At 42.1% G+C, this 24,580-nt stretch overlaps 1 protein-coding gene across 4 annotated transcripts in view; it reads right to left on the bottom strand.

The window, feature by feature from the left end:
• Positions 1-24,580, bottom strand: part of PIR (pirin) — a 99,662-nt gene that overhangs the window by 19,598 nt on the left and 55,484 nt on the right. For all 4 annotated transcript variants that reach the window (XM_021681096.2, XM_021681088.2, XM_021681105.1 and 1 more), the window contains 2 exons: positions 15,310-15,394; positions 3,342-3,386 (listed from right to left, as the gene is read on the bottom strand). In XM_021681096.2, coding sequence (XP_021536771.1) covers positions 3,342-3,386; positions 15,310-15,394 — 130 coding nt within the window. The remainder of the gene's footprint in view (positions 1-3,341; positions 3,387-15,309; positions 15,395-24,580) is intronic.

The raw sequence follows: 24,580 nt of genomic DNA, 5'->3' as shown, positions 1-24,580 counted from the left end.
CCAGTGAATAGAAATGGCTCAGGAAACTCCTGCCTTCCCAAGAAAAACAAGGGGATGTATAGGTCATTCTTACCCCCTCCAAATGTTGAGCTTTTCACTTGTTGAATTCTGGGACTAAAGGTCTGTTAGAAAACAGGGCTGTAACTACTGATTAAAACAGATTTTGTGGGGGTGCCTGGGTGGCTCAGTTGGTTAAGCATCTGCCTTAGGCTCAGGATGGAGCCCTGCGTGGGGCTCCCTGCTCAGCGGGGAGTCGGCTTCTCCCTCTGCTCCTGTTCTTTTTTTTTTTTTTTTTTTAAGATTTTTTTATTTATTTACTTGAGAGAGAATGAGAGAGAGAGAGCAGGAGAGGGGGGAGGGTCAGAGGGAGAAACAGACTCCCTGCCGAGCAGGGAGCCCGACGCGGGACTCGATCCCGGGACTCCAGGATCATGACCTGAGCCGAAGGCAGTCGCCCAACCAACTGAGCCACCCAGGCGCCCTCTGCTCCTGTTCTTACTCATGCTTGCGCTAGAGCTCTCTCTCTCTCAAATAAATAAAATCTTAAAAAAAAAACAGGTTTTTTTTGTTTTTTGTTAAGATTTTATTTATTTTTTTGAGAGAGAGAAAATGAGAGAGAGCACATGAGAGGGGGGAGGGTCAGAGGGAGAAGCAGACTCCCTGCCGAGCAGGGAGCCCGATGCGGGACTCGATCCCGGGACTCCAGGATCACGACCCGAGCCGAAGGCAGTCGCTTAACCAACTGAGACACCCAGGCGCCCAAAAAAAACAGGTTTTGAAGAGAGGGGGATGTGGCAAAATGGGCGAGGGGAGGGGGAGGTACAGGCTTCCAGTTAGGGAATGAATAAGTCACAGGGATGAAAGGTACAGCATAGGGACTATAGTCCAGAATGGTGTTGTATGGCGACGGATGGGAGCTCCAGGTGTGGCAAGCACAGCATCACCTATTGACTTGTTGAATCACTATGTTGTACACCTGAAACTAATGTAACGCTGTACATCAACTATACCTCAATTAAAAAAACAGGTTTTGAAGATTATTTGTTAATTTTTCTCCCCTTCATCCTCCACACCACCAGTTAAACCAAAATCAAATATGAGCTTTTTGTGGAGTCCAGAAGCTAAGAAAGGTTTCTATCCTTTTTAAATGGTTGAAAAGTATCAAAAGAATAGCATTTCATGATACATGAAAAATATACACAATTCACGTTTCAGTGGCCGTAAAGTTTTATTGGAACAGCCACCCCAACTGTTGACGTATTATTGTGGCTGCTTTTGGAAGGGCAGGAAAGAGTCGTTGCAACTCAAACTCTATATGGTCCACAGAGATGAAAATATTTATTATCTGGCCCTTTATAACAATTTGCTGCCCCTGCCCTTTCTCATTCTACACTAACATTTCCGGTATCCTTACCACCTCAGAATTCACATGCTCTCTTTATTACTTTCCATTTGTGCAGATTATTTTGTTTCTCTTGAAATCCTAAGTCAATGGGTGCTACCTCCACAAAAACAGTCTTTACTCTCCATGTGTATCAAGTACATTGTGATACTCATGATTTTCAAAAGAGGATCATACAACAAATGATGCTTCATCTCTTTCAGATGGTTAATATAGTTTGTGACACTTGGGATACTACTACTGATTTTTTTCACCGTTTTTCAAACGCTAAGTGAGCTTTGCTTCTGACCCATAATTGAAATGCTATTCAGTGAAAGAGGAACTAAGGCTGTTTTTACTGTATAAGATCAAAATACATGGGTTTGTATTACCACTATTTTCCAGAAGAGTAATTTGAGGCAATTGAACTCCTTTCAGAGATTATATATAAAGAATGGTTTAAGTGGCTCTGGGTGTCGCCTTCAAGTCCCGAGCAGATATTATCAATAAGCCAGCGGTCGGGGCTGTTATTACCCCAGGAGGTAGGCACGTTAGGGCCCCAGGAAGACAGTTCTTGCTGAGGAGGCTAGCGTGCAGGAGGGGGGTGGAGGCCACACAACCCCAGAGGGTCTCCGAAATGACACTCCTGGCCTGCCCCACCCTCCCCCTTCCACACCACGCATCACTGTCATGAGGGGCAGGGGAGGGGAGAGGGGAGGCTGGTCCTCTTATTTTCAGTTTTCCCAGCAGCAGCACAGTCTGAGATGCATATTTAAGTGCAAGGAATTCATCCGAGAGGACACAGGAAACAACAGTCCAGGAACTGAGAGAGTTAGGTAAGGGAACGAGGACAAAGAAGAGTGTGTCATCAAGTGTGTGGGTGGCTGTGACATAAGCCCACGGGGAAAGGCTAGGAAAAGGCCTCACACACAGCACTCAGTTATCCCACCTGAGGGGTGAGGTAGCTTCTGGGAATGTCAATTCGCCAGGACCGCCATCCTGCCCTGAGTGGGGCAGAGAGAGCAGCCTTCCCAGTTTCGGAGCAAGCTTCAGGCCACGAGACACAGAGCCCACTGGCGAGCTAGAAGTTGGCCGGCGAGCTCCGTGGAGCTGAGGCCTCAGGGCTGTGGGGAGGGCACCTAGAGCACCCGCTACCGCGGGGTTCTGTCAGTCCCACAGAGAGACGTGCCTGACACCCGTGCCATTTCCGGGAGGACAGGGCGACACAAGCCAGCCTACTCTGCTGCGGGGCTGGCTACAAGGTTGAGACTGGAAAAGACAGGTTCCATGGTGGGGCTGCTGTGTTGCCATGGTACAAAGATGATGGCGTGCGGCATGGGAAACAGGCTTGGGGAGTCCTTGGTTCTGGTCCCCGGTCCACCAAGGCATAATCCTGGCAAGTCAAAGATCTTTCTTTAGACTTTACTTTCGTCATCTATAAGATGACAGTTGCTTGGGTCTTGAATATCCCTCCTAGACTAGACTCAACAAGAGACAGGTGTACAACCCTTAAAATAAGAGAAAAGCAACTTTGAGATTTCTCAGCGGCACGTGGGACCGCAAATTCACCTCCTTCCACCTCCCAGGAGATAGATTCCTGCTCTCCTTAGCCCATTAGAGCTCCATCCCTTTATCAGCACGGAGGTCGCCAACCTCTTAACAAGGTGTCAACCCACATGATCATGCGTGGACCTTACATCCACACACAAGCCACAGTGAAATGGCGGCTGTCGTGCCTGCTGTTCATATTCTCCTCCCTCACTGAACATGCTGGAAGCTGAGAGGTGCCCTGTCCTGGGCGTACCAGGATGCAAGATGTACTAGGATGTAAAGAGGGCTGGTGCTGGACAGAAGGCGGCATAGTATTTGATTACATGAGAGGTTCCATCTTGCTTTCCCTCTCCTTCAGTAGTTTAAATTTCAGTGCAATTGAACCCAAAGCAACATCATCATCACTTACCAATATACACATTTCCAGATATGGTATAAATGAAGCTTGTCCATCCTGAAAAGGGACCAGCAACATTAAAAGGTTAGTGTCCATAATGCCAAAAGGAACAAAGATACAACGATATATTCAACAACTCTCTATGAAATATAAATATATCTATCAGACATGAAAGACAAATTGAGATGAAATCCTTTATTTTCTCTTAGATACATATTTAAAATTTTAACTTCTGTGAGCTGTTAAAAACATATACTCCCACATTCGCACATGCATTAACATACATATACACGTACCCCTAAACCTAAATGATTTGGCCCACTATGTTTTAGAGCCACCCAAGTAGGCAGTATACAATTCACCTGACTACACAGCTATATGCCAACAGCTGTATTAACAAAGCTTTCCCTCCAGTTTTAACGTCATGCTAATAACTGCAACACCCCAATCTGGTTTATCTTCAGTTCATTGTGCCTCCAGGTAGTTTTAAGTGTGAAGAAAATTCTAGAAACACACTTTACTTAGTTTACTTTGGTTTCTAGTGAACTCACTCCTTTTCATCTATCCTAAAATAGAGGATCAGTTCCAGGGATTTGGGGATGCATGATCTTTGGGGGTACACATGGGGTTTGGATGGTCCGTGCACTCCCTGGAACTGCGTACACAATTTTTCAAGTGTGTACACTTTTCTGGGAGGAGGGTACATAGCATTCAGCAGACTCCTACTGTAACCCATGGGGCCAAGAGCTCAGAGCCACAGACAACCAGCCACTTGCTCTCCCAATGCCAGCCAGCACTGGGTTTCCATGGGTATTCGTACCCACGGCCCAGAAGGGATGCTGCAGGGCCCCCAGGAGACCTGAATCCAGAAATGGCAAGCTCAAAACAGAATCAGGACATCACTTGTGTGCCTTCAGTGGAAAAGGAGAAGAGGTGGGATGGTAGAGTTCAAAGTGGAAGGGCAGGGCCCAGACTGGAGTCTGTGCAAGAGTCAACGTGGTGACAGAGTGAACAAAGCAAAGGCAGGTGTGGAAGGATCACGGAGGACAACATATACTCTAGGGATGCGGGTGCGAGGACAGGCGGGTTGAAACACACAAGAGAGGCACCAAAGAGATGGTATAACTGATAACACTCGACATCAACCAAGTCTGGTTAAGAAAATCCAATGGATGGTGAAACAGACCAAAACACTTGGGCGGACACTAGAGGAGGTCTTTTCACCCTCCAATTTCCCAGTTTTTCCTCTCTGAGATTTTACCAGTCTCAGTTTAAGGCCTCTGGAAGTAATCTGACTTGCTGATGGCTCACCCCTACTTGTTCTCCCTTCCGGACCCACGTGCCCAGTCTCCCAGCAGTTAGGGAACAGCACTCACTCCTGTGCATGTGCCGTGGGCGGAGACACTGGGATGAAGAAGGCCTAGCTGGGCTGTACGAGTTGTGCAATTTGCGGGAGGGAGGTTCACTGATGCTGAAAGTCCAGGCGAACAATCCACAGCCTACTTCCACTGCTCTCTCCACTTTCTCATGGATGCTCGGCCTCTCCAGTCCTATTTAGCCTGACGTGTAACGAAACTCTGCAACAAAACCCCTTTCCTCGCTGCTTTTTTAAAAAATATCCACCACCGAGCATTGTTTAAATTGGTTTTTCTTTCTCTCTTTATTTATTTGACAAAGAGAGATACAGCAAGAGAGGGAACACAAGCAGGGGGAGTGGGAGAGGGAGAAGCAGACTCCCCACTGAGCAGGGAGCCTGATGCGGGGCTTGATCCCAGGACCCTGGGATCATGACCTGAGCTGAAGGCAGACGCTTAACGACTGAGCCACCCAGGCGCCCCTAAATTGATTTTTCAAAGTGCAAATGTCCTCACTGTGTTTTTCTGATTATATATATAAAAAAAAAAACCTCATACCCATAAATTTAAAACATATTTTAAGACTTAGAAGTGTGTAATCTCTAAACTGAAAATCTTTCTGCAATCTTCATTCTTGGCCTGACATAAACATTGCTAGCAATTTGATATTTATGCTTTCAGTTTCTTTTTTGTTTTTGGCGCTAGGTATCATTTGCTTAAAAACCCGAACAAACTCAATGTTCTATTCTGAATACCTTTCCATGTCAAAAGAGAGAAATAACTCATCCTCGGGCAAGACTGCAAAGCATTCCAGTATAAGGACGTGTCATAATTTACGTAACCAAGCCCCTCTTTGTGCTTGAAAGGTACTAAAAAAATAATGGCTCCTGATTTTGACAAAACCTCAAAGCTCTCAATTGCCCTAGTGGGTTTTTATTGGGGACTACTTTAATTGGTCTAATCTCATTTCTTCTCCACCCTCTCTGCTTCATTCCTACTCACCCACCAAACAGAAAACTAGTCCACACATAATTGCCATGGCTGGGTTTCTGTTTTATCTTTATACACGATCCAGAAGGATCAAACATTTGCTCAAAGTCATGGCAAGTCAATGTAGTAAATGCATTCACCTATTTTTGCCCCTTGCAAAAGTCTTCTACTAGCATACAGAGCCCTTCTTCACCAGTAGTAACAAAATTCATGTTACTGGTTGGAAGGCACACAGCATTAGGGGGAAATTGCCTTTTTTTCCCTTCTTTTTAACATATTGTCCAAGTGCACTTGCTTCTGTTAAACCTGAAAGAGGACTTCCAACTACCTACATTTTGTCCTCAAACTTTCTAATTGATTCTGTTCTTTCCGGCTTGTCTCTTGGCTCAGGCAGAAGACCCCGCGAGCAAAGCATCCCCTGATGGGACCTGAGACTAGCCCCTCAAGCAATAAGGACCACCCTGAGCCAACGAAACCCCTCCCATGATGGATTCCAAGACCCTGATTGATTTGACCTTCACTGCCCACCTGCATGTACCCAACTCAACCATGTCCCCACATTTTCCTTCTGTAAACCGGAACGTATTTTCAGCACTTTGGAGATAATCTTTGAGATACTAGTTTGCAGTATTCCCGGTGTTGGAATAAATAAATAAATTCCTTTCTTGTTTCACCACTACTTGTTTCTCTGCCTTCTTCCAGCTGCAGTGAAACAAGAGCCCAATGGTGTGAACACTTCCTGTGTTTAAGAACCATCACATTTTATGAGAAGTCTTTCTCTGCGAAGAGCAGGATTGCATCAGTAAAGCGCTCTCTGGTGAGATGTGTGGGTCCTTCTCATCTTTCCCTGCTCCCTCCCCCCAACTTTATGTCCTGCACCAGGAATTAATGCCATCCCCGCATTTTTATTGCTCTGTCAGAGGTCACAGGCCCTACAGTTTCCTTTCTTCCACCAACAGGGTCTCCAAGCTACTGGCGCTGGGCAGCTGGGAAGCCCTTCCCCTCCCTTGGGCCCTGACAGAGCAGGGGTCGGAGGTCTCATTTCACCTCTGGCCCCGCAGGATGGTTTAATCAGCACCACATGCTAAGTCGGACCTCCTTTAGTCAAACATAAAAAAATGTAAGACTTTTAAATATGAAAATCATTTTCTGTGGCTTCTGCTCTCATTTCCAGGGAGGTTCCAATTCTTGCCAGTGTCCCTAGTGAGAGCTTTTCCTGGCCTATCGTCCTTGCTTTAACCCAGCTCATCCTCCTCCTGCCTCAGCTGGAGAGTTCCTTATTTCTATGAATTTTACAGCTACTCTCTATACATGTGATGTGGGAAACAGAGGCACAAGGGAAAAAAAATGTCCTTAGTACTTACAGCTCGCTGACAAGTCATTGAAACAGGCAGAGACATTCCTCTAGGAACTCAGCTGCCTTCATGTTAATACTTTGCTAGGGGCAAGAGGCAATCTTAGCCTGACCACCAGGATCCTGTGAGTCTACTTTAACATATAAAAATTCCTTTGGAAACTTCTTTTATCTCTACTCCCCCTCCCACCCCACCTAAGATACATGTTGGCAATCATCCCCCAAGCATATGGCCCACTGATACACATCTGAAGGGTCTTTCAGTATTGTTAAAAAAGAAGTTCAAAATGAAGTCATTTGTCCCCCAAGACAGCAAGCCAAGACTTAATTACAACTTACTTTTTTTTTTAAATTTATTTATTTGAGAGCAAGCAAGCGAGGGAGCATGAGCGGGGGGGGTGGGTGGGGGGGGTGGGGAACGGGAGAGAGAGAATCTCAAGCAGACTCCCTGCTGAGTCTGGAGCCCCACGTGGGGCTTGATCTCACGACCCTAAGACCATGACCTGAGCCGCAATCAAGAGTCAGATGCTTAAATGACTGAGTCACCCAGGTGCCCCTTAATTACAACTTTCAACTTCTCCCAGGAATGTGACATTTTAAGAGTCACCCTGAAATGTCCTGACCACCCCTAGTAAGGTCATCTGCATGATAAAAACCCTTCGGGGTCCCTTCCCTGAAAAAAAGAAAGACACCCAGGGCTGAAACAATCCTTTCCTTTCTTTGCTAGTATCTTGTCCCACCCTTCTTCTGCCTATAAAAATCTTCCATTTTTTACAACTCCTGGGAGCCCCTGTCTACCTTACTAGATGGGATGCTGCCTCAATCATGAACTGTTGAATAAAGCCAATTTGATCTTCAGATTTACTCAGTTCAATTTTTGTTCTTTAGCAGTATTCCTTCCTAAAAACAAGGATATTTTCCTACATAAACATAGCATATTTATAAAAACTATGAAACTGATATGATACCAATGGAAAAAAAATATACAGATATCCAAACTATGCCAAATGTCTCAGTAATGTCTTTTATGGACAACAAAAACAAAAACAAAAATACAAAAAAACCAACCACCCAACCACACAAACAAACCCCAAAACAGAAGCCCAGGCCAGGCTCTAATCCTGGGTCACAGGCTGAGTTTAGTCCCCACATCGAATCTCCTTCCATGGGCAACACTTTCTCAATGCTTTTCATTAAAAGCACAGACCAGGTATTTTGTAGAATGTCCCTCAGTTTGGGTTTGTCTGATGTTTCCTCGTCATTAGACCAAATGGTTTCAGCCCTCAACTTTATTTTTTTTTAGAGATTCATTTATTTGTCAGAGAGAGAGCACAGGTAAGCAGAGTGGCAGGCAGAGGGCAGAGGGAGAAGCACGCTCCCCGCGGAGCAAGGGGCCCGATGCAGGGCTCGATCCCAGGACCCGGGGATCATGACCTGAGCCAAAGGCAGACCCTTAACTGACTGAGCCACCCAGGCGTCCCTCATCCCCCAACTTTAGAGTTTATTTTCAAGGCTGTAATTGTTTAAATTCAGAAGAGCACAAAGGAGGAAATAATGAATATACGTGTTGCCATATTTCCTATCTTTCTTTTCTTTTACAGATAAAATCCTATAGGTGAGAGAAATGTCCCCTGATTGCCTTCAATCCATTTGCTACACACAGCTAAGGGGACCTTTCACTTAAAACCCTTCAATGGCTCTCTGTTCTCCCGGACAAGCCCAGACTCCAGGCCCTAAAAGACAGACTCTTCTCAGTCTGGTCCTGCTTCTCCAGTACGGTCGCCCCTCTGCTCGTCCTACCTTCTCGGTTCATTCTAACCCAGGAAACCCCTCCGGGGGAAGGAAGAAGCGGAAGGCCGAAGCCAACCTTACAGGGACCTTGTGGTACCACGGAAAACAAAGCAATGAAGTAACTATAAAACAGGCAACACAATCGAACGCACACAATCACAAGCAGAAAACTCAGGTTTAAAATTCAGCAAAAGACCCGCAGGGCGACCTAGGAGCAGACTGTTAGCCGGTCTGAGGCAGTTTCCTGGTGTGTCAAATAAGGAAATAATATGTACAACGCGGCTGTTATGCTGACCAAGTGACACTGTGGGCCCGGTCTAAACACATACACATATCTGTATACTACACACGTGTCCGTGCTCGATGTTGTCACCTTATCTACACAACAAATGCCAGTTCCCCATTCCTGTGCCTTCCTTCACTTTCCACTTTCCTCCCACTTTATACACGTCATGAGGTTGCAGAGGCTGCTACCCATGCTTCTGATAAGCTGTGACCCAGGCCAGAGGAGGGTCCTTGTCACAGAGATGGCCCCACGGTCCCCAGAGCACCACCCTCAACTCCAAGCCGACTGGTCTCTTGGACCACAGTATACACTGAGCAAAGCTCAGCAACGTCATTTCCCAAAGTGTAGAGAATGGATCCTTGCTGTCCTCATCAAGAACCCTGTGGCACTGAGGGTATTGCTTGTGTCCCATTGAACACTGCAGTCTAGAATTGGTAGCATAAGGTAGGTTTTCTGATCATACAGCAGCTGACAGCTCACTAGATCTACAAGCTCGCCAAGCACAGGCATTTTACCCCCATCTTATTAGTAAACACAAACAAGAGAGTTATCGGCATTATAGCTCTGCCAAAGAGATAGGAAAAGAGGTAGGTCATTACATGACCTTGTAGGAATTCTAGCAAAAGAAAACAAGAGAATACCCATTTTACCAAATTTGGTGACATCAGTGATAAAATGCCCAATGATAATGCATAGAATGGTACCAACATAAAGACACTTGAGATGACTGGCTTTCCAGAATAAAATATACTCAGAATGTTTTATATACTCAAGAATGATCATACTTCAGTCTATGTTTATAAGCCATAGGCATATACCATTAAGAGCTATCTCTAAAGGTCCTATATTTTAACAAGAAGAATTGCAACCTACAAGAAAACCTTCCCCTATGGTTCAGTCCACCACTGATAATATTGAACATTCACTGCACCAGAGACTAACAGAAAAATTAAGAAATGAATAAAATTTAACATTTTGGGTGAGAAATCTATTAGCAGCACAAGCTCTCTAGAATGAAGACAGCCTTCTATGTGCCCAGAATGGAGCCTAGCCCTCTGGAGGACAAGCTCTGCTGATTACTTTCTTGTTAATAAAACAGCAAAAAAAAAAAAAAAAAAGCATTAGAATACCCTGGGAGCTTCCTGCTCTTTACAGACTAAATCTACAGGGAAGTTTTCCCCACCACTGAGATATATTAATGTGATCATTTTTAACTAAAATAATACGTTACTATTATTTCTTAGCTTTATTTGGACAGACATTTTTCTCATCTTTATTTTTTTTTAAAGATTTTATTTATTTATTTGACAGAGACAGTGAGAGAGGGAACATAAGCAGGGGGAGTGGGAGAAGAAGATGCAGGCTTCCCGCTGAGCAGGGAGCCTGAAGAGGGGCTCGATCCCAGGACCCTGGGATCATGACCTGAGCCGAAGGCAGACGCTCAACCACTGAGCTACCCAGGCGCCCCTAAAATCTACTTAAAAAAAAAAGATTTATTATTTTATTTTAGAGCAAGAGCGGGTGGTGGGGAGGGACGGGCAGAGGGAGAGGGGAAAGAATCCCAAGCAGACTCCCTGAGCGCAGAGCCCTGCGATCACACCCGGAGCCAAAACCAAGAGTCAGACATTTAACTGACTATGCCGCCCAGGCGCCCCTCAAATGTACTTTTTAGAAAAGCGTTTTGAAGCACCAGTTTCTATTTTTCCCCCAGCTTTATTGCAATGTAATTGACAGGGCTCCTTTCTGTTTTTTCCTCCCACAAAAGCAGACATACTGTAACACAGGAGCACAGACAATACAACCCTGTTATCTAATAATGCTGGGAGTCTGAAGTCCAAACATGGGTCTCGAGGGTCTAAAGTCAAGGCTATCAGCAGGACAGCCTTCCTTCTGGAGGCTCTAGAGAGAAATGCATTTCCTTGCATTTTCGAACTTCTAGAGATCACCCCTACTTGTTGGCTTGAGGTCTCCTTCCATTTTCAAACGCAGCAACGGCATCACCTAGACTGATGCTTCTACCATCACATCTTTCCCTCTGACTCTCGCCCCCTCCTTCATTAACACAGACCCTTTGATTATACTGGGGCCACCTGGACTATCCAGGCTATTCTCCTTGGATAGTAGAAATTTGGGGGATTGATGTATACATACTGTAAAGAAAACTAAAAGGTTGGGGGAAGCAAAAAATCCTTACAAGATGAAGTTTTTTCCATACCATAACCATCGTCCATTTTTAACATTGCAGATCACGCCTTTAAATACCTAGTGGCAGTGCGGCGCCTGGGTGGCTCAGTCGTTAAGCGTCTGCCTTCGGCTCAGGTCATGATCCCAGGGTCCTGGGATTGGGTCCCACATCAGGCTCCCTGCACAGCGGGAAGCCTGCTTCTCCCTCTCCCTCTGCCTGCCTCTCTGCCTACCTGTGCTCTCTCTGTCAAATAAGTAAATAAAATCTTTTAAAAATAAAAATAAATAAATACTTAGTGGCAGAATCACTGTGCAGGAAGATGGGGAGCAACAGAGATGCTGTTCAGAGCCAAACTTCGATGCCATCAGAAGACAAAGGGGACATGAGGACCAAAAGGGCCAAGTCTCTTGGGAAAAACTGATATATTCCTAGAAATACAGATTCAGGTCCTTCTCAGTAAATGATAACAGCGTTATCTGTCAGTCAGTTTGCAGGAAGAAAAATCAGACTGCTTTGTAAGAAGATGGTAAAAGTCACGGCAAAACGAACAAACAAACAAAAAACCCCAAAACAAAAACAACCACTTATTCTAGCCAGAAACTAACATGAAAAACGTGTGGCCAATGCTGAAGGAATCTGGTACTGTCAGAGACTTGACAAATTGGATTCTTTGTAAGTGATGCACTGTCCAGGCTCCGTTCCTGCTATCAGCTCCCTTCCAAATCATCACTGCATGAAACATGTTTTCTGCAGGATTAGCCCAATTCCACAGAAATACGCCATAACCAAAGGCAAGAGAGAGATGATAAAAAAACCAATTCTCATACTATTTACAGGAAAGAATTCAGATAAAACCTAGTCTGATTCACAAGAAATGTTTCCAATCACCCTTAACTGGATGTCCCTTGGGAAATCTGTATTTCCCTGGTATCGGGGATGCGATGGTAGGACTGCATGCCTCTAGTTCTATCCCACTGCTCTGGTAATGATACAGTGATGTCAACCTTAGATCAGTGAGATCGCAAAGCTTATGCCAAAAGCCAAACATAACCCAGACATCCATGTCAAATCCCCTTACCATGAGTAACAAAACAATCAAAATATTATAAACAAAACATGTCCAGAACCCAGCCAATGACAAACACATTTTAAGAAATATTGGATACAGCAAAGCACCCAAATAAAATGAATTTAAACAGTCCTTGGGTTTTATAATGGAATTTGGCCCGGAAAGGTGGTTTAAAAAAAAAAAAAAAAGGACAAAGGGTGATCTTGACTTGAATGACTTGATAATAAAATTTATGCAGCATAATTTCACCAGCCAATATGGCTGATTATAGGCACCCAGAACTATCAAGTCTGTAAATAATAAGTGCTTTATAATACCTGAATTAAATTGTTTGTCTGGTACCGGACAGAGATGCCTCAAACTTTGGATTTGTCACTGAATGTAATGCAAACATGGATGAGTGTGTGTGTGTGTGTGTGTGTGTGTGTGTGTGTGTGTGAGAGAGAGAGACAGAGAGAGAGAGACAGAGAGACAGAGAGAAGGAGAGAGAGACAGACACACAGAGACAGAGACACTGAGAAAAAGAGAGGACACGCTATACCTGGAGTGATGTCTTGGAAAAGATAGGTTCTTTGGCTTTATAGCTGGGTTTATAACAGACTTGTTCCAAGTGGGTTTATACTGACTCAGTGATAAACGTGCATTTCTAAGCTACTGGCTTTTGCATCCCTCCAAAAATGTTTTTGAAAACAAATCTCAGGTTTAGAATTTTTAAGGACAAAATAAAACCGAAGTCTAGCCTTTTCAAGGGACATACACACATTCTCTCATGAGACCATACAGAGTAGTGACTAAGGGTAGAACAAAACTCAACATGAACCATCCACTTAGCGTCAATGGGGTCACTGAGCAAGTGGTACTCTCAGATACTCCCGATGGAAAGTGTGATTGTGTTTGTGAATTGCAGTCTGACAATATGTTTTAAAATTAAACATGCATCTACCTTGTGACCATCCCTGGAAACCCACTGCATCAGAATAAGTGTCTGTACAGAAGGACACGTGTATAAGGATGTTTATCGCAGACCAGTGTGCAGTGGCCAAGCACTAGGTACGAAAGGAGTGCCTGCAGAGAGGCAAGAGCTAAATGCATCACACTCAACCCATAGCACAGTATACCACCATTACACAGCAAGATCTAATTTGAGTATATATCTACGATATATCCTAGAGCTGGGATATATAGGGAAGGTACTGGAAGGAACTGGAGGGAAGCAAACTCGAAAGTAAAAGGAAAAAGCACTGCACTAAAGGTTAAAGCCTATGTGCTTTCAGGCGGCTGGCTGGCTCAGTCAGAAGAACGTGCAACTCTTGACCTCGGGGTTGTGAGTTCGAGCCCCATGTTGGGTGTAGAGGTTACTTAAAAATAAAATCTATTGGTAGCTGGAGTGCTGGGGGGTGGGAGGGATGGGGTGGCTGGGTGATAGACATTGGGCAGGGTATGTGCTATGGTGAGCGCTGTGAATTGTTTAAGACTGTTGAGTCACAGACCTGTACCTCTGAAACAAATAATACATTATATGTTAAAAAAAAGAAGATAGTAGGAAGGGAAAAATGAAGGGGGCTGGATATCGGAGGGGAAGATGAACCATGAGGGACTATGGACTCTTGAGAAACAAACTGAGGGCTCTAGAGGGGAGGGGGATGGAGGGATGGGTTAGCCTGGTGATGGGTATTAAAGAGGGCACGTACTGAATGGAGCACTGGGTGTTACACGCAAACAATGAATCATGGAACACTACATCAAAAACTAATGATGTAATGTATGGGGATTAACATAACATAATAAAATTTAAAAATTTTTTAAAAAAAGAAAATCTATTGGGGCACCTGGGTGGCTCAGTTGTTGGGCATCTGCCTTCGGCTCAGGTCGTGATCCCAGGGTCCTGGGATCGAGCCCCGCGTCGGGCTCTCTGCTCGGCGGGAAGCCTGCTTCTCCCTCTCCCACTGCCCTGCTTGTGTTCCTGCTCTTGCTATCTCTCTCTCTGTCAAATAAATAAATAAAATCTAAAAAAATAAAAATAAAATCTATTAGAAGAAAGCATATGTGCTTTCATACTTATTGTTATAAAAAATGGCGTTTAAGGGTAGAGTAATATGTCTAAGTGAACTAATTAAAAAGCTTTTCTGTACCTAAAAATAGCCAGAACCACAAAACCAAAGAAGAAAATAATGGATCCAAGGTGAATGCCTAATGACCTCAGGTGCAAACACTTTTAAAAATAAAATTGGCCTCAGGGCGCCTGGGTGGCTCAGTCAGTTGAGCATCCAACTCTTGGTTTCAACTGGGGTCATGGTCTCAGGGTTGTGAGATCAAGCCCCATGTAGGGCTCCACACTTGGTGGGGAGTCTGCTTGGGATTTTCTCTCTCCCTCTTGCCCTACCCCTACTTGTGCTCTCTCTCTAAATAAAATCTTTAAATAAATAAATAAATAAATAAATAAATAAAATCGGCCTTAAACACTTGGGAGTTTTCTAATTAGTCTTTGAATTTAAAAAGTCAACTTTAGGGTAAGTCATCCCTAACAATACGTTTATCAAGAGATACCTATATCTCAATCAGAGGTGCACCTGTTCATAAGTGACAAAGTTGGAATTTGCCTCCAGGAACACTTACAGTCACCGGTGGCTAGGAAATCGGGACACATGGGGAAAAGTTCTGCCTTGTCCAGAAAGTCCTTATGAGGACTTGAACAAGTAACGAATCTGTTGGGTCTTAGTGTTTACACCTGTAAAATGGGGGGGGGGGGGGGGCAGACAGTCTGGCCCTAACGTTCTATGAATTCTACCTGATCTTCTTTGCTCAAAAAGCCCCAGCAATATTTGTTAAATGTAATTACACATAAACAAAGTTCACAGAATCTTGTGCTGAGGTTCAGAAATGAACACATTTCAGGGAAAGCGGTCCCTTGTTTTTTTTTCTGATGACGAAACCCCAGAAGCCATCATACCTTTAGGAATAGGCTGGCAATGCTTTGCTCCATGGTCCAATTTGAAGTCCAAATATAAGGTTGGTGTGCGAGTATAAATCTTAGACTGAAAAGGAAAAGGAAACCATCAGCATCTTTCCAAAAATAAAGTTCTTCCTCACTTCAGCTGTGCCCTTCTCTGATGGGCCTGGGGCCCTGATGATTATGTTAACAATTTCTCCTTGGCAAGTGCTGTTAAAGCAAGGGGATGGGCTACCATACAGCCTCCTCTTAAGGATCTTGGTCTAAAAGTTAGTCCTCCTAGCTTTCCAATATGGTTGACAGACTTTCAGGATGACAGCTCTCTCCCTAGAATCATTTCTCAAATACGGTCTGAGGTTAATAGTTTATTGGCCTAGAGTTGCTCCAGCTTTCTCATTTCCAATCTTGTACTTGATATAGTAGGTTATCTCATGCCCAAAATGCATGCTTCTTCCCCAGGTCTCAATAAAGCCATGTCCATTTAAAAAAAATTTTAAAGTGGCCAGTAAATATTTTTATTTGTTCTAACTTGACCCTTTTGCAAAAAAAAGGTCGTTCACCACCACTGGCTTGAAAAAGCCACAATTCCAGATGTGAGAAAGGCAAACTTCTACAGGATTTTCCACTGTAAACAGTGGCTTTGATTCCATCAACGGTTAAGCAGAGTTTGTAATCCACTATGACACCATTTTGAATCATTGGCACAGACCAAAATCCAAGGGATTATCACTGTTGCTATGATTTATATGATGTCTCATTGTTTATCACAAAGCCCCAGTGGTTCTGTTTGACTTTTTAAAAACTGAAAATACACACAAAAATGAAAAAGCACACAACATCAAATTTGGCAAGGATGTAGAGTAACTGGAACTTTCATACACTGCTGGTGGGACTAGAACTTGGTATAAACACTGCAAAAAACTGCTTGGCAGTATGCAGTAGAGATGAATAGATGCATAACCTATGACCCAGCATTCCATACATAGGTGGATCCCCAACAGAAATGTTCACCTAAAGTTAAGTACGTGAATCTTGATAGTGATACTATCAGTAACAGCCAAAAACCGGAACTATGGCAGCTATCTTTAACCACAGAAGGGATAAGTGAGTTGTAATTTACTTACTCAACGAAATCTACTATACAGCAAGAAGAATGGATGAACCCAACTATATACAACAACTCAGATGAATCTCACAATCATAATACTGAGCAAATGAAGGCAGGCACAGAAGACCACATACCGTATGATTCCATTTCTATGAAGTTCAAAATAAGGCAAAACTAACCTATGATGTCAGAAGTCAGAAAAGTGGTTACCCTGGGAAGCTCAGTAGCTGAAAGGGGTTAAAAAGGAGATGTCTGAGGCCAAACAGTATCTGTCTCTTGACCTGGCTTTGGTTTCATAGGTGTGTTCACTGGGTGAAAATTCTTCTGAGCATATATACTTGATTTATGGGCTTTTCTGTGTCTATATTCTATTTGAATAAAAAGCTTACATTCATTAAAAACATGCACGTGTAAATAGACCAAAAGAGAATCCAGAGCCTAGAATTATTTACTATCCTTGACAAAGGCATCATTTTGCAGAGAGTACTTCTATAAACACTATGAGGACATGAACATTGCTGCCTTTTCACCCAGGGCCAACCCACAGTGCCTGTCACGTGGTAGGTATTCAATAAATATTTATCAACTGAATGATTTTCATAATGGAAAAATCCCATGCATAGTAATACATTTATTTACAGTATACATAGGGCATTACTCATCAGTATCTTTACCTACATGCAGCAAAAGGGCTCTCGTCAGGACAGGTGATTTGATATGGTCAAAGTGTATGTCTGTACATTAAATTTTGGAATAGAGAATTGTAAATAATGTTATCAGAAGATTGTTCCCTTTCCTGTGAATATCTCATTTGTGAAGCTTTGGGTTTTAAAAGGTCTGGTAGGTGGTTTTATGTGGCTTAGAAGGCCAAGCTGCATCAATACAGCTTCAAAGATTGCAAAAGAAAATTCCCCTATGCATGCATAAGTGAAACCAGAAACACTTATGGCATTGAGTGCAACCTGAGGCCAAACATTCACAATTAATCTGAAGATGTTGAAACCTACATAAAGCCAGGGCAGCACCCATGGGACACAGGATCTAATTCTCTACGATCCTTAGGTGTGTATGGCACCATCTGGAAAGGATCTGTTTTTTTCTGAAGAAGTCTTCTAAAATTACTTCTAAAAAGATCAAGGGTAGAGGCGCCTGGCTGCCTCAGTCAGTGGAGCATGCGACTCTTGATCTCGGGGTCGTGAGTTCGAGCCCCATGTTGACGGTAAAGATTACTTTAAAAATAAATAAAATAAAAAGATCCAGGGTCAGCTTCACGTAATATCATTGATTCCTCTGCCTGGGCAATATTTGGTTCTCCTTCACAAAAAGAATCCATTTCATTTAACTGTCTTTCCTAACTTCTGCCTCAGTAGCAGATGCAGTATCTCTGCCTACAGCGAAGGGATTCATCACAAAGAGGCCCTTGGTTTAATTTTTACTCGAATTCTCCCAGAATGTAGCATAAAAATACTCTTGAGCTAGAAACCTGGAGGCTTGAAAAGCTTTTCCCGCTGACTAACAAAGCACGAATCTTCTACTGGGCTTAGTTCACTATTCTGAAAATCTCATGATAGGACTCACTGATGTTCAAACCCATGTACGGTTCTAAAATTCTGAGTCAGAAAATTAACGTTTACCTCCAAGTTCTAATTTTGAAAGTTCCCTTCTGATTTCTGAGACTAGAGCTGTCGAGAAGGGAGAATGTGTCTGGGGCAAGGGAGGGCAACTGGAACAGGAGGGAGTGAGGAGGGAGTAAGTGGGGAGCCACTGGTTAACTTGCTCTAACCTTGCCCTCCACCGTAGTCATCAATCAGTCTTGCCCTGCCGGCTAGCTCTTTTTCTTTTCTTCCTGCCTCAAGCTTCTCAACCTCATCCATACTGTCCATAAAAGAGTAGCCTATCTCACTAAGACTGCCACTACACAGACCCACATGTGCACACATAAACACACACAGAATTCTGTATTTCTGTACTCATTTACAAAAATCTAAACAGAAACCAATGAGATACATTATAAAGCCACAAATATATCCCATCAACTTGCAGTGTGAAAAGGGCTAAAGGGAAATTTTTAACTCATTCTGGAAGTGTTTTTTACATCTATAGCCTAAAAGAGAATCCCAATTCTAATACCCTTTTTTTTTTACTGAAAATGGGGGCATTGAAAGTTTTAATATAACTCACGTCTTGAATAATCAACTACCCCAAACCTACATGTATATTATTCTGTTTCAATTAATCCATAATGAGATAAAATCAATTTGGAAGCTGTTCCCATGAGTATGTGTAGGTGTATATATATACATGTTATATACACATAGTTTTTTTTTAAAGATTTTATTTATTTATTTGACAGAGAGAGACAGAGCGAGAGAGGGAACACAAGCAGGGGGAGTGGGAGAGGGAGAAGCAGGCTTCTGCCGAGCAGGGAGCCTGATGCGGGGCTCGATCCCAGGACGCTGGGATCATGACCTGAGCTGAAGGCAGACGCTTAACGACTGACCCACCCAGGTGCCCCTACACATAGTTTTTGAAAAGCAGATAGCTTTTTTTATAATTGGATCTTCCATGGTAACTCCGTTGAAATAGCAAATGTAAATTATGTTCATTTAACTGAAAGATAATGCCAGCCTTGAATGCACTTTGAGCAAACTTAGATTTAATTTTTCTATTACACACACTGTTGATTTGCAACCATAAAGAAAGATCACCATTAGAACATTCTTTCCTGTGTTCTGTTTTATTTTTGTGTGTAGTACTAAACTATTAATATGGTCCTCGAAACAGATTGAGAATTTAATGAAACAAATTATTCTTTCTTGGTTAAAACTTAGCTATCAATGTATACCTAGTTCCACAGAATTAAAACAAATTAGTCCATGACAACCTAAAATAAAATATTATTCTACGAATCCATTTCAGCATCAACAGAAATAACGTACTTAAAGTGCATCAGTGAAATTGTTTTCTTTTTCCTTTTCCCTGTTTTTGTCCTGATCAATACTTGCCTGAACAGCTACTAAAATCCAAGGCTATTCCTCTTTTGTCTTTCTTCCCATTCACATTTCTGTTAAAAATATTTAGGAAACTTATCTTTAAAGGTTTTAGTCTGTGTTTGAAAAATCTAATCGCTTAAAATCTTAGAATTCAAATATGTAGGCAAAGCTTCCAGTGGGTAACGTAAAACTCTTCAGAAGAGGTTAAGGGTAAATTCTGGCTAACCTACAACAACAGGGGTGTTACCAAATCCAGATAAGCCTTGTCTCTCTTTCTCCATAAATGTCAGGATTAAACCTTTATAGAACCTAACACACCACTCCAATAATGACCGCAGTGCAAGCAAGACCAAACAAGGTCTACAAAACCACTTCCTTCCGAACCCCAGCTACCTTCATCTCAGATCCTTCAAAGACTTCCTGCTTACCCTGGCTTTTGGTAGGATACCCTTGTCAAGCTGGCTTCCTGACTCTGCTTTTATTCGTAAATGTGATCTTAATTAAGGAGATGAAATCACTTCCACATGGAAGCCATGTGGCTTAAAACGTCTTCCCACGAGAAAGGAGAGCGCGCACACACTGGTTGCTGTGTGTGAGCATGGTGCAGGAGGTCTCTTTCATTTCGTCTCTGCTCCTTTCACACGTAACTGCCATCCACTGATTGCTGAATGCTGCTGATTTCGCCACCATGCTGGCTTTCCCTAAAAGCAAGTGGCCGCAATTTGTCACATGTCAGAGCTGTAATAAAAGCATTCCCATTTCTTTGTGGGAAGGATTTCAAAACCCTTTTATGATTTAGTTATTTTTCAGAAAATGCACTCAAATGCTCAATCTTACTATATGTTGCTTAAGCAAATTCCTCTAAGTAATTGTACAAACAAGTGCAAACCCTCAAAACCCTAGAAGAGAAAGAAACAGAATATCCACCTATTCTGGGACCCTAGCCCTCATGTTGGATCATCGCCCTACTGCTGGATATTATGTTTTATGGTATGTTTGGGTCTTTTTTTGGCATCATTGCTAACTTCTGATAAACATCTTTGCACATAAATCTTTTTTAAATTTAAATTTTAGTTATTGAACATACAGTGCAATATTGGTTTCTGGAGTAGAATTCAGTGATTCATCATTTACATACAACACCCAGTGCTCATCACAAGTGCCCTCCTTAATACCCATCACCCACACACCTCCATCCATCACCCTCAGTTTGTTCTCCATTGTTAATTATCTCTTATGGTTTGTATCCCTCTCTTTTTTTCTTTTCCCCCTTCCCATATGTTCATGTTTTCTTTCGTAAATTCCACATATGGGTGAGATCATATGGTATTTGTCTTTCTCTGACTGATTTATTTCGCTTAGCATAATACACTCTAGCTCCATCCACGTTGTTGCAAACGGCAAGATTTCATTCTTTTTGATGGCTGAGTAATATTCCAGCGTACAAACACACACACACACACACACACACACACACACACACACACACACCCCTTTCCTATCCATTCAACAGTCGATGAACAATGGGCTTTCTCCATAGTTTGGCTATTGTTGATAATGTTGCTGCAAACAATGGGGTGCATGTTCCCCCTTCGAATCTATATTTTTATATCTTTTGGGTAAATACCTAGTAGTGCAATTGCTAGATCATAGAGTAGTTCTATTTTTAACTTTTTGAGGAACCTCCATATTGTTCTCCAGCGTAGCTGCACCAGTTTGCATTCCCATCAACAGTGCAAGACAGTTCTCCTTTCTCCACATCCTTGCCAACACCTGTTGTTTCTTGTGTTGTTAAATTTAGCCATTCTGACTGGTGTGAGGTGGTATTTCATTGTGGTTTTGATTTGTATTTCCCTGATGATGAGTGATGTTGAGCATCTTTTTATGTGTCTGTTAGCCAAGTGGATGTCTTCTTTGGAAAACTGTCTATTCATGTCTTGTGCCCATTTCTTAACTGGATTGTTTATTGGGTGTTGAGTTTGAGAAGTTCTTTGTAGATTTTGGATACTAACCATTTATCAGATATGTTTCCAAATATCTTCTATTCCGTAGGCTGCCTTTTAGCTTATTGTTTCCATTGCTGTACAGAAGCTTTTTACCTTGATGAAGTCCCAACAGTTCGACGGGTCTAGTAAAAAGTTGTTACGGCTGAGGTCAATGAGGTTGCTGCCTGTGTTCTCCTTTAGGATTTTGATGGTTTCCTGTCTCACATTTAGGTCTTTCATTCATTTTTAATCTATTTTTGTGTATGGTATAAGAAAGTGGTCAAGTTTCATTCTTCTGCATGTGTCTGTCCGGTTTTCCCAACACTATTTGTTGAAGAGACTGTCCTTCTTCCATTGGATATTCTTTCCTGCTTTGTCGAAGATTAGTTGACCACAGAGTTGTGGGTTCATTTCTGGGTTCTCTATTCTGTCCCATTGATCTATGTGTCTGTTTTTGTGCCAGTACCATACTGTCTTGATGACTACAGCTTTGTAATAGAGCTTGAAATCCAGAATCGTGATGCCTCCAGTTTTTTCTTTTTCATAACTGTTTTGGCTATTTGGGGTCTTTTGTGGAACCATACCAATTCTAGAATTGTTTGTTCTAGCTCTGTGAAAAATGCTGGTGATATTTTGACAGGAATTGCATGAAATGTGTAGATTGCTTTAGGTACTATAGACATTTTAACAATGTTTGTTCTTTCAATCCATGAGCATGGAATGCTTTTCCATTTCTTTGTGTCCTCTTCAATTTCTTTCATAAGTGATCTATAGTTTTCAGAGTATAGATCTTTTACCTATTAATTAGGTTTATGCCTAGGTATCTTACTGGTTTTGGTGCAATTGCAAATGGGACTGATTCCTTGCTATCTTTTCCTGCTGCTTCGTTATCGGTGTATAATGATGCAACAGATTTCTGCACATTGAGTTTATATCCTGCAACTTTGCTGAATTTATGTATTAGTTCTAACAATTTTTTGGTGGAGTCTTTCAGGTTTTCTACACAGAGTATCATGTCATCTGCAAATAGTTAAAGTTTGACTTCTTCCTTGCCAGTTTGGATGCCTTTTATTTCTTTTTGTTGTCTGATTGCTGAGGCTTTGACTTCCAGTACTATGTTTAAAAGTAATGGTGGGAGTGGACACGTTGTCTTCTTTCTGACCATAGGGGAAAGGCTCTTAGTTTTTCCCCAGTGAGGATGATATTAGTTGTGAGTCCTCCATATATGACCTTTATGATGTTGAGGTCAGTTCCCTCTATCCCTACTTTGTTGAGGGTTTTTATCAAGAAAGGATGCTGTATTTTGTCAAATATTTTTTCTGCATCTATTGACCGGATCATATTGTCCTTATCCTTTCTTTTGTTAATGTGGTGTATCACGTTGATTGATTTGTGAATATTGAACCACCCCTGCAGGCCAGGAATAAAGCCCACTTGATCATGGTGAATACTTCTTTTAATGTACTGTTGAATTCGATTTGCAAGATTTTATTGAGAATTTCTGCATCCATGTTCATCAGGGATATTGGTCTGTAATTCTCCTTTTAAGTGGGGTCTTTGTCTGGTTTTGGAGTCAAGGTAATGCTGGCTTCATAAAATGAGTTTGGAAGTTTTCCATTTCTATTTTTTGGAACAGTTCGAGAAGAATAGGTATTAACGCTTCTTTAAATGTCTGGTAGAATTCCCCTGGGAAGACATCGGGCCCAGGACTTTTGTTTATTGGGAGATTTTTGATTACTGATTCCATTTCTTTGCTGATTATAGGTCTGTTCAAATTTTCTATCTCTTCCTGTTTCAGTTTTGGTAGTTCATAGGTTTCTAGGAATTTGCCTATTTCTTCCAGGTTGCCCAGTTTGCTGGCATATAATTTCTCATAGTATTCTCTTACAATTCTTTGTATTTCTGTGGTGTTGGTTGTGAACTCTCTCATTCGTGATTTATTTGGGTCCTTTCTCTTTTCTTTTTGATAAGGCTGGCTTGGGCTTTATCACTTTTATTAATTCTTTCAAAGAACTAGCTCTTAGTTTTGTTAATCAATTCTGGTGTTTTTGATTCTATATTGTTCATTTCTGTTCTAATCTTTATTTCCCCCTCTTCTCCTGGCTCTTGGCTTTATTTTCTGTTCCTTTTCTAGCTCCCTAGGCATAAGGTTAGGTTGTGTCTTTGAAACTTTTCCTGCTTCTTGAGGTAGGCCTGTATCGCAATATACTTCCCTCTTAGGACTGCCTTTGCAGCATTCCAAAGGTTTTGGACTGTTGTGTTTTCATTTTCATCTGCTTTCATGTATTTCTTTAGTTCTTCTTTAATTTCCTGGTTAACCCATTCATTAGGGGTTGTAGGATATTCTTTAGTAGGATATTCTCTAATTCCATGTATTTGAGGTCTTTCCAAATTTTTTGTTGTGGTTGACTTCAAGTTTCATAGTGTTGTGGTCTGAAAATAGGCATGGTATGATCTCGATCTTTTTGTACTTGTTGACGGCTGACTTGTGATCCAGTACGTTATCTATTCTAGAGAACATTCCATGTGCATTTGAAAAGAATGTGTATACTGCTGCTTTAGGATGAAATGTTCTGAATATATCTGTTAAGTCCATCTGGTCCAGTGTATCATTCAAAGCCATTGTTTCCTTATTGATTTTCTGCTTAGATTTTCTGCTGTGAGTTCAGTGTTAAAGTCCCCTACTATTATTGTATTATTACCAATGAGTTTCTTTATGGTTATTAGTAATCAATTTATATATTTGGGGTTGAGATATAAATATTTACAATTGTTAGATCTTCTTGATGGATAGACCCTTTAATTATGATACAATGCCCTTCTTCATCTTTTGTTACAGTCTTTGTTTTAAAATCTAGTTTGTCCAGGGGCACCTGGGTAACTTAGTCAGTTGTGTCCAACTCTTGATTTCAGCTCAGGTCATGATCTCAGGGTGGTGAAATCAAGCCCTGCATCAGGCTCTGTGCTCAGTGGGGAATCTGTTTGAGATTCCCTCCCTCTCCCTCTGCCCTTCCCCCTGCTCTAAAAAAATAATAAAAATCTTTTTAAAAATTAAACAAAAATAAAATCTAGTTTGTCTGATATAAGTATGGCTACTCCGGCTTTCTTCTGATGTCCATTAGCATGGTAGATCGTTCTCCACCCCCTCACTTTCAATCCGTGGGTATCTTTAATAAAGTCTAAAA

The sequence above is a fragment of the Neomonachus schauinslandi genome, chromosome X (assembly GCF_002201575.2).
Source record: "Neomonachus schauinslandi chromosome X, ASM220157v2, whole genome shotgun sequence".
Lineage (NCBI taxonomy): Eukaryota > Metazoa > Chordata > Mammalia > Carnivora > Phocidae > Neomonachus > Neomonachus schauinslandi.
This window is presented reverse-complemented; position numbering and strand designations above follow the sequence as displayed.